The 17,196-nt window shown below is 39.0% G+C and overlaps 1 protein-coding gene across 3 annotated transcripts in view; it reads left to right on the top strand.

Annotated features, from left to right (window-relative positions):
- The window catches only part of KDM3A (lysine demethylase 3A), a 53,066-nt gene that overhangs the window by 14,985 nt on the left and 20,885 nt on the right, over positions 1–17,196 (top strand). For 2 of the 3 annotated variants that reach the window (XM_033124955.1, XM_033124956.1), the window contains exons 9-14: positions 4,614–4,777; positions 6,223–6,707; positions 9,788–9,992; positions 13,402–13,616; positions 16,508–16,660; positions 16,799–16,894. In XM_033124955.1, coding sequence (XP_032980846.1) covers positions 4,614–4,777; positions 6,223–6,707; positions 9,788–9,992; positions 13,402–13,616; positions 16,508–16,660; positions 16,799–16,894 — 1,318 coding nt within the window. The remainder of the gene's footprint in view (positions 1–4,613; positions 4,778–6,222; positions 6,708–9,787; positions 9,993–13,401; positions 13,617–16,507; positions 16,661–16,798; positions 16,895–17,196) is intronic. The other variant, XM_033124957.1, reaches the window with a different exon arrangement.

The following is a 17,196-nucleotide window of genomic DNA, read 5'->3' as shown; positions in this document are numbered from 1 at the left end:
CTGTGGAGAGGACTATAAAGTAAGGATGTGAAGCAAGTGATTACATCTTAGAGTTAAGCTCACAGGATATTGTCAAGTATGCCACAGTATTAAAAGCTGAAAGAGAAACAGAATAATAACCTGTCAGGTTTATTGTTAGCGATCTTGGATAGAGGTAATAAAAGCCAGTTTGAAGAAGTTAATTGGGTGTTGCCTGTCATGGAGACTGCAGCAGTATAAATAGTTGGTGTGATGAAAGGAGAGCCACATAACGTGGTGGGGAGGGGGAAGCCAAAGAATAGCAAATGGCATCCTGATGGATCATGGAGGCATCAACCTGGGGTAAGACGAGACTGGGGTCAGTGGGACCCTCCTGGGGGGAAGGTGCCAGTTTTTCAGTGTCAAGTTTATCAGTGATAGGACAGTTAATTAAGCAAGTCAATAACCTTCAAGGAAGTACTTGCGAAATATGGTAATATATATAAGTGATTCCCTCTACCTGACTCACCTTGTTAAAAAGCAGGGAACATGTTTTTTTTAATCTCTCTCAGCGTATTCAGCTCAGTAGGTTTGTGTGCTACTAAACTAATTGTTGGGCACCATAGAAGCTGTTTTTTTTTTTTTTTTTTTTAGAAAAAGCCTGACCTTTGGCTGGAAGATAAGTTCTCCCTTAACTTATTTGAGCCTTAACTGCTGCTCTAAAATGAGAAACTAAATTTGATGTTGTGAAAATGTCTGTTTCAGCTCTTCAGCCCTGTACTAGCCATCTTCTCATTCTAGAAGAAGTTGGACACGGTAGATTTTTTACCTGGGTGTTGACAGTCTTAGAAAAAATTTTTTAATTATAGACGCACTTATTGTAAAAATAAAGTTTCTTACATTTAAAAAAAGTTATTTAAAATATTTTGGTTAACCCAGAAAAGCATAGTAAAGATAAGAAACATCACTTGTTATTATACTTCTCAGAGACTCTCACTGTTTACATTTTGCAATACCTGTCTTTTTTTCCCACCTGTATATTCATGGAGGCCCACCCTTTTTAAAACCAATTAAAAATCACACTTTGTAGGCTCCTTGATTCCTTTACGGTGGATTTTGAATATTAGTAAATACTCTTTTTTTATTCTGGGTGATTCTTGTAATTAGGCAAGTTTTGGAAACACTGGTTTGGCCTAGATTTCAAGAGAGCTGGACAGGTAGAAGAAGAAGTGGGGAAAGAAAGTTTGTTTAGATGTGTGAGTGAAAGGTGAGTACAGTAACCTACTTGGCACACATCTCACTGTGTTTGCACTTCCCAGATGTGTTGGACTGGGACAAGTTACTTTCAGGCTGCTCTTTGGATGACAGGAGTTTGGGATTAGATAGATAAGACTCTTAATTGCTTTGATGAATACTGTTGTATAAGATAAACTTGTTTGCAAGTTGCATCTGGTTCCTTGAAGGTCTTCTCTGCCTAGCAGACTGTTCCTCAGGGTTAGGATGTTGCTTGGTTAATTGGGAGAGTCTGCTCTAAGGAGTGTCAGCCAGCAGTGTCCTTTTTAGAAGACTATCATACACTCAATTATATTATCTCCGTCTGCTGGCAGGGAGGAACTATTGCCATGACTGGTATAGAAGACCTTCAGGGAAAACTCTTCAGGTAAGAAGAAACTCTGACCCTTGTCAAGTCACAGGCCAGTGCAGTGGTGAGCATGTGAAGATGGGGTTGGGAATCGAAGCCCTGTCCCTGTTGAGCTAACCCTTAGGAAAGCTGTAGGGTGATACACTTCAGTTTCTTAAAGGAAAAGCATTCTAAGTTATGCTAATTCTAATCCATGGTGACTGAACCGAGAACATTTTCATGATGCTTTTCTTCTTTGAGACAGCTGATCTGTGTGCTGGGTGCTGTGGTAAAGCACAGCCCTATGAAGTATGCTTCATTGCTCTCATTTTACGACTGAGGAAACTGAATCTTAGAGAGGTTAAATAATGTGCCAGGAAATGTCAGACTGGGTGCAGACCAAGGTCTAATACCAAAACCCAATACTCTTAACCACTGTGCTGTTGTTGCCACTCCTCTCCAAATCTTTTCCTTGGTATGGTGAGTCACCATTGTAAAAATAGCAAAAAAAACAACAACAACAAAACAAACCAAAAAAATCTCCTTCCTTCCCTCTATCCCTTCATCCATCTTTCCAACAAATATTTATTGAATATTTATAATATGTGCAAAACATCGGTGAGTGTTACTGCCTGGCTCTTAAGGTAACTCATAAGAAGTACTTATAGCTATTTTGAAATATTAAGTGCTAACAGCACTCATTCATTCCACCAGTCTCATCTATTGAGCATCTGGATTTATAAGGTATAAGAGTGAACATGAGCAGGGTCTCTGCCCATAGGGGTATACATTGCATTGTGAGAAGACTGAAAATAAAAAAGTAATTTAAATAAAGGTACTTTCACAGTATGGTAATGCAATGAGAGTCATAAACACGGTAATATGGTAAAGAATAAGGGGGTGGCTTGTGGGGCACTGCTTTGGAAAGAGTGATCAGAGATTCTGAGGAGGTGACAATTGAGTAGATTTGAGGGTGAACAGATGGAACCAGCCAGCCACACGAAAACTATCCAGATAGTGGCAATAGCAAGTACAAAGGCACAGGTAACAAAGAGCTTAGCACATTTGACGACCAGAAAAGAAGGTATAGTTGGCGCACTGTAGACAAGTAGAATGAGGTGTGTGTGTGCGCGCGCACACGCATGCGCACGGTTAGGAGCTATTGGTGGAGACCAGACCACAGAATTCTTGTAGGCAGTGGAGTGCCATAATCTGATTGATTTATATTTTATAAAGATTGCTCTGTGGTGGAATAAATTTCAGGTAAGTGGTAGAAGGTTCAGTCGCAAATGGAAGGTAGTTAAGCCAGTTAGGAGACATGTAGTCTAGGGAAAAGATGGTGGTAGTGGTGGCATGGAAAGGCATGGATAAATTCCACAAATAGTTTGGAAATAGAGGCAGGATTTACTGGTTCATTGATCAGATACGGGAAATGAGAAGGAGGGTTTTTTGACACGAGCAATTCAATGGATGTTGTAAGAATAAAAATTTATGCCTAGGTTTTTTATCTAAATTTCCTTAAGTATATTACTCTAAGGAGAATAATTTAAGAAAAAGTCTTGCATTAGCGCATCAAGCCTGAACATAATTCCGAATAAGGAAGTTGATATGAAGGAAGATACTTGGTAAAACTGAGCCTTGAATAAGCATTTTGAAATGACTTGGCAGTTAAACTTTGGGAGGTTAATCTTTTAATGAACGATTACCAAAGAATGATAAAATAGAGTTGGAAAGGACTTTAGGAATAAGCTTATGTAATTTCCTCTTTTTAAGGATTAGGAAACTATCATTTTAAGGATATTCTTACAATAGCCAAAACCTCTCCCCTAAGAAATCCTTCTGGGGAACACTAAATTAATATTTAACCAAAATTGAGTCAATTAAAATATTACATGATCAGATCATTTAGTACTTTGAAGCTCTGCCAAAACTCTGACAGTGATTAAGTAAACTCTTCTCACTGTTTAGAATTTCTACGAGTATACTCATAGAGCGTATACTACACAGTTTTTCAAGGCCATCAGAGCAAATGTCTGAGAAAAAGACTCATGTGTAGCCTATCTACAAATATAGTCAGGATTGTCAGGTTGTACAAACTTACTAAGGCAAGTTCCACATCAAAGTTTAGAAGTTAATAACTAGAAGGTAAAGAAATTTTGAAGTTTAGATTTGGTGGTGAGATAAATATAAAGGTTATTGTGGTCTGAAAGAGATAGGATTGAAAAGGCATATGAAGGGGTGGTGAAGATGGTGAATGGATTTCACCTGGTTTAGCCATAGACTAGTTGTCTGGAGTTGAGTTAAACCTCTTCTTTCTTTTCCCATGGTGGGAACTTGATTTTTGCAGCAAGTATAAAGTGGGAAGAAGTGGGTCCGTTACTTAGAATTTTGTAAAGATAAAAAACTATATGCAGAAGGAAGGGGACGGGTGTCCCAGCTTTGTCCCACAGCCCTGACTTGACATTTCTTGCAGCATGGGATGACCTTTGTGACTTGATGAGCCACATAAGAACAAGAACCGTGTCCTCAACCTTTACTGCACTGTAAAGGCTTATATTGGTACGCAGTAGGCACCACTGCCTACCAGAGCCCTATGTGGTCTGGTCTCCTGCCAGTCTACACAGTAAGTGCGTGGTGGGCACTCGAGTCATGTTAAACCAGATGCATGGGAAGCTGCCACCATTTGAAGACTGTTAAAAGTTCACTTCTGTGCATTGCATTATTAAATTGCCACGGGGCTACATTTTCCTGGCATAATGATTCAGAGGTCGGTAAAAAAAGATCCTCTTGTGACCTTTTATAGGAAGATTCAAGTTTTGTAAAAAGCTAGAGTGACTTCATTAACAGCCTTCAGATCTAAGTCCTTAATTTTGTGATTTATCACTTGTTCGACTGTCTTGTTCTTTTTATTTGGTGAAGGTTTTGTGCTCGTTTAGTACTAAACCAACCAAATAAACTCAGATTTTGCTAGTGCTTTGTTATTGCCCAACTAGGGACCTTTCCTTTTCATATCTGTCGGTTTGTTATTTTTTAGGCCTCTCCCGGTATGTGTCCTGTACAGTCTGTTCGCACAACAGTTTTTAAGGATATACTGCTCGGTTGTACTGCAGCCACCCCACCTAGTAAAGACCCAAGACAGCAGAGTACTCCCCAAGCTGCCAACTCTCCACCTAACCTTGGAGCAAAAATTCCTCAAGGGTGAGTTATTGGTTATTTGTTAAATGTATTTAATTATAAAAAGAAAAACTATTTTAGCCATGGTTCTTCTATCTGAGCTTACACTACTCAGGTGGCAGGACTTTTCTACATCAGTGTTTCATAGAAAATTAGTATAGCTAAAATTTGATGTAATGACCTGCCATCATTATATTTCATTTGTCCAGGGAAGTTTTTCATTCGAGTTTCCAAATTGGTCAGGTGCCTTAGAGGTGAAAAGTGTAGTAGGCATACAGGACAACATAAAAAACGTTACAGAAATGAAGGGGATGTAAAGAAAGAACAGCTTTCTTGACTTGATATGGGGAAAAACGGTCGATTGAAATGCTACAGACAGTTGTAGAATAGATGTCTGCTTTCAAGGAAAAGGGAGTAGATTGATTGTATGTGGAAGACTGAGGGAAATGGGAGTGTGAAGAAGAGGAAGGCACAGTTATAGTGAATAGTTCTCATCAGCCTAGATCCAGGTATAGGTGAGAAATCCAGTGATAGGTTAACAGAGAAGGCTGCTGGCGTGCAGGCAGTTGATAAAGACTTAAGACATTGGTCAGAGAGACTGGGTGTAGAAGGTAGGTTTGGAAGATCACTGCAGAAAGGTGGGAGAGACGTTGAGCACATTGGTTCACTGGGAGGAAAGTGGGCTCCCTGGGATAGAGTTGGAGGATGACCCCATAGAAGTTAGATGGAAAGGGGAGCAGTCTTCCGAGTAGAAAGAGGGAACAGGAAGAAGTTCAGTGGTACCCAAGCAAAGATATCTCATATGAGTGTTTAAATGAGAAATGAACCTCAAGAATGAAATTCTTTGTTCGAGGCAGGAAAAATAAAGAAATTATAACAGGAAAAAGGACTTCGTGTTTTGCTAGGAAAGAACTTTAGGATGAATTTCAGAGAAACAAAATGTTCTTTTAAAGATACCCCTGTTGAGATGAGGAGTGAGGGGTTACCAAATCATTCTGTGAACAAGCAAGTAATCGGTTGGCTCTTCTATTTATTTGTTCTGAGTCCTGATCGCTGATCAAACAACAATGAAATTACCCGTTGCTAGGACTAGGTAAATGTTGTTCATAGCAGGACGGTCTTTTGTGCTGCTAGTGGTTTGGGTTCCATATTATAGCCAGTTTGTTTTGAGGCAAAGCTAAGGTTCATTATATTGTAAGAAGTAGAACTGACTTGAAGTATTAATAGTTTAGGATTTATGAGAACATGCAGATGGGATTTAGGGTTTTATTTTTCTGAATATTTAAGATATTTTTGCAGTGCCATTGATTACTTTTACCCCAGGTCATAGAAACCTATTCTAAATTCTCTCATATAAGTAGTTTTCTCTTTTCTCTTCTGGCTGCCTTAAGGAACCAAACAATGTTTTTGGAAGGTAGGGGAGAGATAAAAGAGCCCTAGATTGCTAGTTTTCCTGTTATCTTTTTCAGATGTCATAAGCAGAGTTCACCAGAAGAACTTTCTTCCTGTGTAAATATGAAGCCCGACATACTGAGAACAAAACCAGATGTCTGCAAAGTAGAGTCCTCTCAGATTGGAACTGGAGACTTGGAAACCCTGAGTGAACCAAACGGCAGCTGTACCCAGCTGCAGACCAACACTGATCAGGAAAACAGATTGGAATCTCTTCCACAACCATCGACTGAACTTTCTAAGGCATGCTTACCTACCGCAGAATTGGAAATTGCCAGTACTCCTGAACTGCAGAAGCACCTGGAACACGCACCTTCCACATCTGATGTCCTTTCAAATAAGCCGGAAGAAAATGCAGGTGTCAATAGTGATAGCCCTAATAGTTGTGTGGAAAAAAAGGTAGAACCTTCCACTTTAGGTTGCCAGTCACAGAATTTAAAGGAATCTTTAGTCAAAGATAGTGAAAGCTATTGTACAAGAAGCAACAACAAAATCCAGAATGGTGAGTGTTTCTACATGTCTTTATTGGTAGAAGGTAAGAGATGGTAGTGGGTGCATATATAGCTCCATGTTACCTTATGAGAAAAAAAATAAAGCGACTGTAGAAAAAGTTCCATGCAATCAGAAAAGTTCAAAGAAGAAAGTAAAAATCCCGTAATCTTCTCAGAAAATATTACTATTAATATTTTGCTGAACCTGGTTCCATGTATATAGAAATACAGATAAACTTTATCACACAGGTTCATACCAACAGTTTTACCCTGTGAATTAGTATAGGTGTCCATCAGCATTTTAAAGGCTGGATGGATTCCATTATATGCATTTACCATATGGCTTAACTGGGTCCTTTTATGTGGGTAATTAGGTTGTTCCCAATTTTTGTAAGAAAATAATTTTGAACCAAAATCTGAAGTAACCTGTAATTACTTTATCTTCAGCCTAACACTGATCTTTCTGTAACATCCAGGTTGAAGTGAAAGGGGCTATTGATACTTTATGCTCACACAGGTTAGTTCAGATCTGAAAAATTTTTAAAAGGTAGAGAATTGCATCACCACCTCTAAAAGGGACATTTGGTTAAAGATTTGAAGGACAGGGCTGAAACACCCTGCAGAGTCTGTTTGCTAAAGGGGAGGTCCTGCTGCACCCACAATTTAAAACTGAATTATTATAGAGAAAATGGTACGCTGTATTTCATTTACTTAATATTGTGTGAGGATGCATTCCAATGATGGTAGTTATCAGAAGCTCTCTTACTAGAATTTTTAGAACGAAATGGCTTTAATATGTCAAAGATTCAGCGCTATTACAATTTAAACATAATTGTCATCTGTGTGGCAAAATTAGTGTGCATAAAAAATACTATTCATTTAGATATGTAACAAATGAATATATGCACATGCTAGCTTTTACTGCAGACCTCTGAAACTAGAGGGCAAGATGGGTAGATTTCACTATGGGTCTTTTTGATACAGAATTGGAGAAATAGAAAAAGAACTTGCTTTGCCTAGTGATACTTCTAACCCACCTTTTTCATTCTTGAGACTTAAGTTGATACAGCTATTAATTTGTATGAGATCGTACTGTTCTCAGGAGTTGTGTAAGTCCTCAAAGGAAGTGAATATTCATAATCACATGCCTGTTCCATTTCTTTATTCTTTTTGAGTCATCAGCCCTCACATTCAGCTATTCAGCTAATTTTTGAGGCAAAGTATTTTAATATTATGTGAAAAAACAGTAAAAATTCTACAGTGATAAGCACATGATAGGTACATAGGTGAATTATTAGGAGTCATGCCTTTTCTCACTTAGTATGTTGTGCAACTATGCCCCATCTAAATGATTTTAAGAGAAATGAAAAGCCTAGACACATCCTGGTGATCTATCTGCTGGGATTTTTGGCTGAGGACTGAGCATGTGATCAGAAGCCTACCAGGACTCAACGTCGTTTCCATTTGTCTTGCTTGTGGGTATGGAAAGACTCACCTGGAAGCTGTTTCTGTCTCTTGCCCCCTTGCTCTGCTTAGGAGCTAGGAAACAAGCAAGCTGGAATTGGACGGCTGCCTCTTTTCCTATTAGACGAATGGTTCTTCAGAAATTGGCATTGCTCTTTTTCCCCTTGGCTCTGCTCTGAATTGAGAGAATCATTGATGGGGATCAACTGTTGCTCTCCTCACTAGGGGGCTAGATTTAGATAGTTCAACTTGCTTATTTCTAAATATTTTCTCTTTGTGCCAGGATAGAATAACTAAAGTACCCTTTGGGCTCTTTGCCCATGGTCTGTGAAAACCTGGTCCGTTTCATAGGGTGGTGTCTTTTCAATATCTGAGTAATTAAAATTCCATCCTTGAACAACTGATCTCTATTTTCTTTCTTTACCTTCTCGTTTACTATAACTGAATAATAATGTTTAAGGGGTCAAGGCCTGACAGCATCCATTTAGCATTTTACAGTTTGCTCTAGTCCTGTTTTAAGAGAGGTAAGATTAGATCACCTCAAAGGTAATTATTAAAGATGCTTATTTTATTTAAAGCGTTCCTTGGTTTGAGAACTTTCAGTTTCCTCCAAGACTACTAGTCTCTCTCACCCATCTCTCGACTGGTTCCCCAGAAGTTGTTTTTGGGTTTTGTTTTTGTTATTTTTCATTTGTTTGTTTGCCTAAGAACTTACTTCCCTCTTCTTATCTCCCTTGACCCTGAAAATAGGTGTTTTCTGTCGGTTTTATATGAAGTATTCCTTAAGGCTCTTGACTTACAAAGGGATTTCCTTTCTGTGTTATTTAGGCTGACACAGTGATTTTCCTCTCCTGTTACATCTCTACTTTTTTCCTCTTTTCCTTTAGAAACCATGTTAACGTTTCCTTTATAACTCTCTGGCTCCGTTACAAGTTAAAACTTCAGACATGCATTGCTTAGAATATAATGCTGTCTTTAGCCAGTGCTCTTAGTCCTGCATGGAACATATGTGCGAAGGAAATAATTGAAGAAATGTTAAGGGCAAGTGACATATCTTGGAAGCATTTAGAAGATAGCTCTTATTTTATAGACCGAGGGGCCTGTATAGGCAAGTTATTTGGGTGTTTTTTTTTGTTTTGTTTTTTGCTTTTGTTTTTTAATTACAATGGCTAGCTTTCGCAGAGAACACACCTTATACCAGTCTTTTCTTTTTTTTAATGTGAAAAGTGACAGATTGACTTCCATACAGTCGTCTGTTTGTTGAAGTGAACCTGTGCATTGCTGATGAGTTTGAATTAAGTATCTGATTTGGAAAAATCTTCCCAAAATATGTCTGTCATCTAGGTTTATGACTAGACATACAATACTTGGAATTGTGAGTCTGCTTGTTGAATTGGGGGTTTTAAGTTGCCAAATGGATTCACCAAATGAGAATTATTTTATAGAGTAAACCTTTTCCAATTGTTCTGATGGTTGTCTTCTGTTAAACCGTTTTTAGAAATGAGAATTGAACCAGTAATTGAATTCTGCCTTTGGGAAAATTGGCCTTTTGAGTAGAATGCAGTCACATGTTTATGTGATTTTTAAACGTTAGAGGTCCCATTTCCTTAATCTTTTGTTTCCCTAGCCCCAGCCCGGAAGTCAGTTTTGACAGACCCAGCCAAACTCAAGAAGCTGCAGCAGAGCGGTGAGGCCTTCGTTCAGGATGACTCCTGCGTGAACATCGTCGCACAGCTGCCGAAGTGCCGCGAATGTCGTCTGGACAGTCTCCGCAAGGACAAGGAGCAGCAGAAGGACTCACCTGTATTTTGTCGCTTCTTTCACTTCAGGAGGTGAGGAGGCATTTGGAGAAAAGCTCAGATAACCTGGGCCTTTTAGCATACTTGCCCCCCACGTCTTCTATCAACAGGAAATCGAGACCTAAAAAGAGTAGAGATACTATTTTTAATCTCTAGTTTGGGAAGCTAGACCTGATTGCATATTATTTCCTTCATGTTCTCCCCTTTAATTTTTTTTTTTTAAAGCAGAGAAGCTTAAAAATAGAAACTTCTGTTTCTGAAAGTAACAAACAGAAAAATACTGAAGGTTCTGGAAAACCACTACAAATAACTAATTTTAACTTTTCAGGGCATTTTAATATTTATATGGTCATAAAATATGTTTAAGCATACCTATTTGATGTATTGTACAGGCATACCTCATTGCGTTTCGCAGATAATGCATTTTTTTTACAAATTGAAGGTTTCTGGCAAACCCACGTTGAGCAAGTCTATCGGTGCCATTTTTCCAACAGGCTCAGATGATGGTTAGCATTTTTTAGCAGTAAAGTATTTTTTAATTAAGGTATGTACATTTTTTTTTAGACAAAATGCTATTGCACACTTAGTATACTACAGCATAATATAATCATAACTTTTATATGCACCAGAAAAACAAAAAATTCATGTGACTTGCTTTATTGCGATATTCGCTTTATTGTGGTAATCTAGAATGGAACCTTCAATATCTCCAAGGTATGCTTGTACATATGTATTGAATCTTACTTTCCCAATACATAGTAGAAACCACTTGATCATGTTAACTTTTTTCTGCAAATACTTTTGAATAACTATGTAAGAACCTAACATTGTTTGATAATCACTTAACCAATTCCCTTGTTGGGGTTAAGACTATTTTGTGTTTTTTGCCACTGAAAACAATGTAGCAATGGTCGTCTCCTTGTCACTTCTGTGATTATTTAGTTTGGAAGGAGTACTGAGAGTGGCAGTACCGGGCCAGAAGGTGTGTGTGTGTTAAGACTTCGATACACTTGTTCTGCCCTGTTGCCCTGCAGGAGAGTTGTGCCTGCGTCTGTGCCCACTGGCACGTTTGAGCAGTCCTGTCTCTGTGTACCTTGGCCAGCCAGGAGAGGCATATCTTTGTAAACATTGTTTTCCAATTTTATAGACAGAAATTTTTATTTTTATACCGTGTGTTTTTTACAAGCCAAATTAATTTTCTTTAAATTCTTGATCCTGAGTAAAGAATGGTAGCTGCATCTTATTTTTTTGATACATACATGAGCAATGTTGTTCTGGTTACAGAGGCACTTCAGATGTGATTCACTTTCTCAGAAATCTAGATGCTTTCAGATTCCACTAGTCCTAATTATAAACAGAAGTATTGACTTTAATTTCTTGGTATTTCCTTCTCCCCTTTAGTTTTATCAAGATTAAAGATTGCTGATAAACTGAGTTAAATGTATAGGTATTTTAGATAATTAATTATACTTGTGCTGGTAACTTTCAGATTCAGGCCTCATTATGAACTAGAGTTTTTTTAATAGTAGTTTGCCCTATTCATTCCTGAGTAAATTGCAAAAGCACCATGATAAATTGTGTGTGTAACATTTAGAGCTGTGATAACTACTAACGTGTTAATATACACATTTATTAATACACAGTCTGAATAATACCTGGCCTAGCATAAGTTCTCAATAAAGGTTAGCTCCATTCTGTTTCCTCGCTGGAGGTTTTTTTTTTGTTTTTGTTTTTGTTTTTTTACATAGGTACGTGTGTTAAGGTATATCTGCTTCTTGTAGGTACTTGCGTACTCGTATATTTTGAAGAAAGCACAAAATGGGTATGCTTTGTACAGATCTATGTATTCCTGTTATAGGTTGGATTTCATGTCATTACGGCCCCTGTGCTGTGAATTGTATAAATGGACTGCATGAGAGATTATTTGGTTTGAGGTTAAGTCGTAGAGTCATTTTAAGGAGGGGATATGTTTTTCTTTCTTTTGAGTGTTAATTAGAGCTTTTTTTTAACCTCTGTTTTGTAACTCTAGAAATCACTGATTTTATGGCTTAGATGTTTTCCCATTTTTGACCTCTTCGGAGGGTAGAGTGCCTTTGCTTAATGTTGAGTAGTAGAAGCTAGTCTAGTAGAAACTAGAACAAACTCACTTCTTTGGTTAAAAAGAATATAATAATTTAAAATACAGAGCTCCCCCGCCCCCACCCCATGTTTAGAGTGAAGATTGAGGCCTCCTCATCAAGTGTGTTTCTCATTAAATTCCCCTGCAGATGAAATAGGGAGGGGTAAGGCCCCACTGGTAAAGCTCAGCTGCCTGACCCTGCTCAACATCTCCCCCTTGTTAATGGCTTTCAGATTAACTTCTGTAATACTACTCTCTCTAATTTAGACTAGCAATTAAAAATTTTCATCTCTCTTTTGGACTGCTTAAAATAAATTTGCATCTGTTATGCAACTCTCAGTGTCTCTCCACTTTATTCTACGCTTTTCTGAACAAGTGGTTTTTCTAAAATGCAACTTATGTGTGTCTCATAGGCTCGGTTTCAGTAACTGCTCAGTGACTAGAGAAGAAATCAAGGTTCCTGCATTTTTCTTGCTTTTGTATGAAATGTTTCCTTGCCATGCTTTCTCTTACATAGTGTCTCCTTTTTTTTGCAAGGTCAAGCTTAATTACTATCTCTACCATGAAACCTTTGTATTAGCCCCACAACCCTCATAGTCGTCATTTCCTCCTCTGGCTCCTGTAAAATTTAATGATTGTTATACCTATTATATCCTTTTTCACTGTGTGTTTTAGGTCTACTTCTATGTCCCCAACTAGATTGACATATAATGTTGTGTTTAACATAAAAACTAATACATAACTTAGAAGAAACATGCAAGTATGGAAAATATTAACAGAGAATACTGAGAAAGTATTCTGCCTTTTACTCCACCTGTTTCGGTACTGAGGCCCATCTTAACTCAGCCTCTCATTCCAGAAGCTTGCACTGTGCTCTGCAGCTAGGAATCATGGGTGCTGTGTACCTTACGGAGCTCCGTGGTCTTGGCTTCAGTGACTGTCCAGGGTTAGTCTTCCATTGCTGAGCATTATTCTTGGAGCCGTAGTTGTATTCAGATCTGAGCAGATTATTTATCACCTTCTGTTTGTCGTCTGTGGTGACTTGTCCTTGCTATTAACCCCCAACTCTGGTGATTCAACAACTGTCCCTGGAGGCAGTATGATTAGATGTTGGTTACAGTGCAAACCCACCTCCCCACTCCCGGTTTTTTGGAAAGTTTTTTTAGTCTTTCTGCTGACCTTGCCAAATGACAATTGGCTATAATTAGCCTTGGAGATTATAGAGAACTAGGAAGGAATTTCTTGGTTTAAATAGTAACTATAAGTTGTAAGTTAATTTTGTGTGTATGCGTAACACACATTTTTTCCCTCCTCTTCCTCTAGGTTACAATTCAACAAACATGGCGTGTTGCGGGTAGAAGGCTTCTTAACACCAAACAAGTATGACAGTGAAGCAATTGGCTTGTGGTTGCCTTTGACCAAAAACATTGTGGGGACTGATTTGGACACAGCAAAGTATATCCTGGCCAACATTGGAGACCACTTCTGTCAAATGGTGATTTCTGAAAAGGAAGCTATGTCAACTATTGAGCCACACAGTAAGAGCATCTCTTAGGGGGTAGGAGTTTTGAGTCCAACTTGACTTTTGTTCCTGAATGATACCTAAGTCCTAATTGCATGGGTTTCATTTTCACCCTGAAGTTTAGGGGACTTTGGTGTAATGAAGTTGCAGATCCTACGTAGTGGTAACAGATCCTACGTATTGGTTTCCTCAGAGTCAGTTACTTATCTGTGCGATTTATTTTGGAGCAATTACCAAAAGAGTAGAACTCCTTTTTTGTTAAGAAAAGTAAAATGAGGTGGTGGTGGAGTTTGCACAGCCTGATCAGCATTGTGGGCTCATCAAGAGGCGATGAGTCCTCGGGGTGGTTTATTTTAAGACAAAAGTTCAATCAGAGTCTGAGGGGGCTGGGTCCCAGGCATGAGAATGGGAACAAGCTCAGAAGAAAATGATTCTGTTAAAGACAAGGTTTTAAGGAAATAGTTGGAGGTTCCAGCTGGGTGCGTGCAGCTGTCCTCCACTCTCACACTGATCTGGCAGCTCAGTGAGCCATAGGGATCAGTGTGGGTGACACATGAGAACCAGAGCTCCTCCATGACATCTCAAGGTATGATGTCTGGGAGGATGGCACACTTTATCTGTTCATGTGCCTCTGTGAAAGTGAGATAGCCAACTAGAAGCACCAAGGGGCATCTTTTAAGTCTTGCATTTTCTTCCATCATTTTTTCTTTCCCAAGTGGTTAAAAGTTAAGCGAAGCTTTTCCATTCCTCTAGTGGATCTTTTCAGACTTTGCATAGGTGAAGAATGTTTCAGTACAAGCAACCACACATACCAGTCTTAAGAATTTTGGTTGTAGGTACGAAAAACTAACTGAAGCTAGCTTAAGCACAAAAACAATTTATTGGATAGGTAGGGATACTATTACATCTCAGTCCAAGGAATAGGAACTGGGGTATATTCCCTGGAGCAGGAATTCAGAGCTAGTGGGGAAATGGGATTGTGAGCTCTTGGGGCAGACAAAGTTGTGCTGAAGAGAAGGGCAGCTTTAGAATCACACCATACTGTTGAAGTAGCATAGACTCTAGTAAGGTAAAAAATTTTGCTAAAGTTTTTCCTGTAATCTACTTAGGACAAGTGATACTGGTTTTCTATTTTCGGTAGAGATACAATGTTTTTTTTATCATAGACATTTAAGTAAAAGTAGTAGATTTACAGAAAAATTCTTAAGTAAGTGGTTTCAGGGTATGTAAATGATTGGAATGTAGAAACAGTTCTTTGGGATATATTGGTAGCTTCATTCCTGAATCGGCAGGGCTGTTTTAAACAACTGATACTTTTTTTCTTTGCTAAAGGTGTGTCATCTGAAGAATGTACTGTTTTTGTCATACAAAAATAGGCATAATTAAGAAACTCTGTCCTTGAAAATGTAAATATGATTAACCTTTTCTTCTTGCCTTTTTGATTACTCTGTTCCTTTTTATTTCCTCTAAATGGTCAGTTAGAGAGAGGAACTCACTTTGAGTGATACTGAAAGATGCTACCACAAGGTGCTCCCACAGGGGTTACCCTCTCATCCTGAAATTAGAAAACAGATCTCAACCTTTATACATTTATTCTGTCTTTTTAATAACAAATAATCATTAGATAGTGGCTGAGAAATCTAAGAATATTCTCTAAGAAAACAGTCTAATCCAGGTGACCAAGAGGAAGTTCCTAAAATCTCATTTGCAAAATGCCTAAAGCTCTGTGTATTGTGCAGTGAGCTATTATTACATTATAATGAAACGGCAGAGGTTCACTCAGCAGTTGGATTAATTCCCTGCAAACTGAAGTTGGTCATTTGCATTGTGGTCAGTCTGAAGAATGAATGAGTTGACCACAGACTAGATTAGGACAAAAATGTTCTCCATAGAGCAAGAATGTGGCAGTATTGATCCAGTCTTGTTCAAGAGAGACACAGACAGATAAAAAAGAGTGTTCTGATCAGCAGACATTGGGCATTCCTATGACCCAGGAAAATTGCTCCCTCTGCACATACTCCTTGAAGCTTTCTGATACCTCGTCTGGTCACCTGATGTGGCATTTCTGCATACCGGCTGGGGGTTGGGGCAGTTATATGTCCTGCCCAGTGTGGAAGGCTGTTCTCTCCAGTTATCAGGGTTTGGCCCCTGCAATGGAAAAATGCTACTTTGTAAAGTCTGGATTATCCTTAATCTGATATTTGGTGAGTGTGAGTCAGTCCTGGATGCCCGCATCACTCCTGGCACCAACAAAATCATGTTTCTAACTCTGGCCCATGAAGGAACCAGCCACGGACTATTGTGGCCCCACTACATTAATGTGCTGCTCCCTCCCAGTTCCCTAAGCACCATGAAGTTTTTAATGGGCAGTCAGAGTGGGTTCAGAGATTCTGTGAATAACCTGCTGTACTATACCGAATGTTAGGTTTGTGTATCTGAGTCAGTTTTATTTTTCCTTTGGAGAAAGCATGGTCCATGCTGCCTTCAGATTCTCAAAGTGACTCATGACTCCAAAGGTGCAGAACCACTGTGTGGTACCTGTGTCTGAACTCCAGGGTAACCACTGCTACTTTTTTCATTGATTTATTCAGTGGTACTTAATAACTGCACACCGGTAATGTGCAGAGCTCCTTGTGGGGTGGGAGAAGTGGGGGAGCAGGGCACACAGCCTGAGCAGGGATTTTGCTGGTGTGGAGTTTATTCTCCTAGATGGAGTAAAACTGCGTCCGGCTGTTTAGAGTGTGAAGAGGCCTGAGGACGGGATGGATTTGAGATGGGCTCTGGAAGTTGAACGGAGTTAATGGGAACTCGTCAGAGGGAGGAATAACATCAACTCCCCAGCACCTACACATTTTGCTTCGGAAGCCCTCTCCTCCCCAAGACTAAGTGATGTATTGATTTTTCTAGGACAGGTTGCTTGGAAGCGAGCTGTCAGAGGTGTTCGAGAAATGTGTGATGTGTGTGACACCACCATCTTCAACCTGCACTGGGTGTGTCCTCGGTGTGGGTTTGGAGTGTGTGTGGATTGCTACCGGATGAAGAGGAAAAATTGCCAACAGGGTGAGAACTGACTTGATTCTACACCTGGCTCCTTACACACTTAAATTAAGTCTTTCATTGATTCGTAGTTGATGGATTTCTGAAATATTAGGGGCCAGAGTTCATGAAGAACAGTTCCTACAAATCAGTTATTTGCAGGTGCTGCCTACAAGACTTTCTCTTGGATAAGATGTGTGAAGAGTCAGATACATGAGCCAGAGAACCTAATGCCTACACAGATCATTCCTGGAAAAGGTATTTCATGTGATGCAATGATTTTCTTTTCCCCTTGTTTTGGTTAGCTCAAAGGAGCTGTTAATTTGGCTTTACTTTGTATAGTGTAATTAATTACTTGCTAACTTGATTTTCGTGTGTACCATAATTTTTCCAGAAGTGTATGAAACAATGCCTCTAAGACTTTTTGATTAAGGTCTTGTAAATACTTTTGTGGAAGGAAAGAAAATAGTGCCTTTTCTTAGACATGAAAAGGTGGATGAAAACGAGGAAGTGTAAGATGCTGCTGCTAATACTAGCAATCCTGTTTGCAATGTCACTTT

The sequence above is a fragment of the Rhinolophus ferrumequinum genome, chromosome 13 (assembly GCF_004115265.2).
Source record: "Rhinolophus ferrumequinum isolate MPI-CBG mRhiFer1 chromosome 13, mRhiFer1_v1.p, whole genome shotgun sequence".
Lineage (NCBI taxonomy): Eukaryota > Metazoa > Chordata > Mammalia > Chiroptera > Rhinolophidae > Rhinolophus > Rhinolophus ferrumequinum.
The sequence above is the reverse complement of the archived record's forward strand: the minus strand, read 5'-3'. Positions and strand labels throughout refer to the sequence as shown.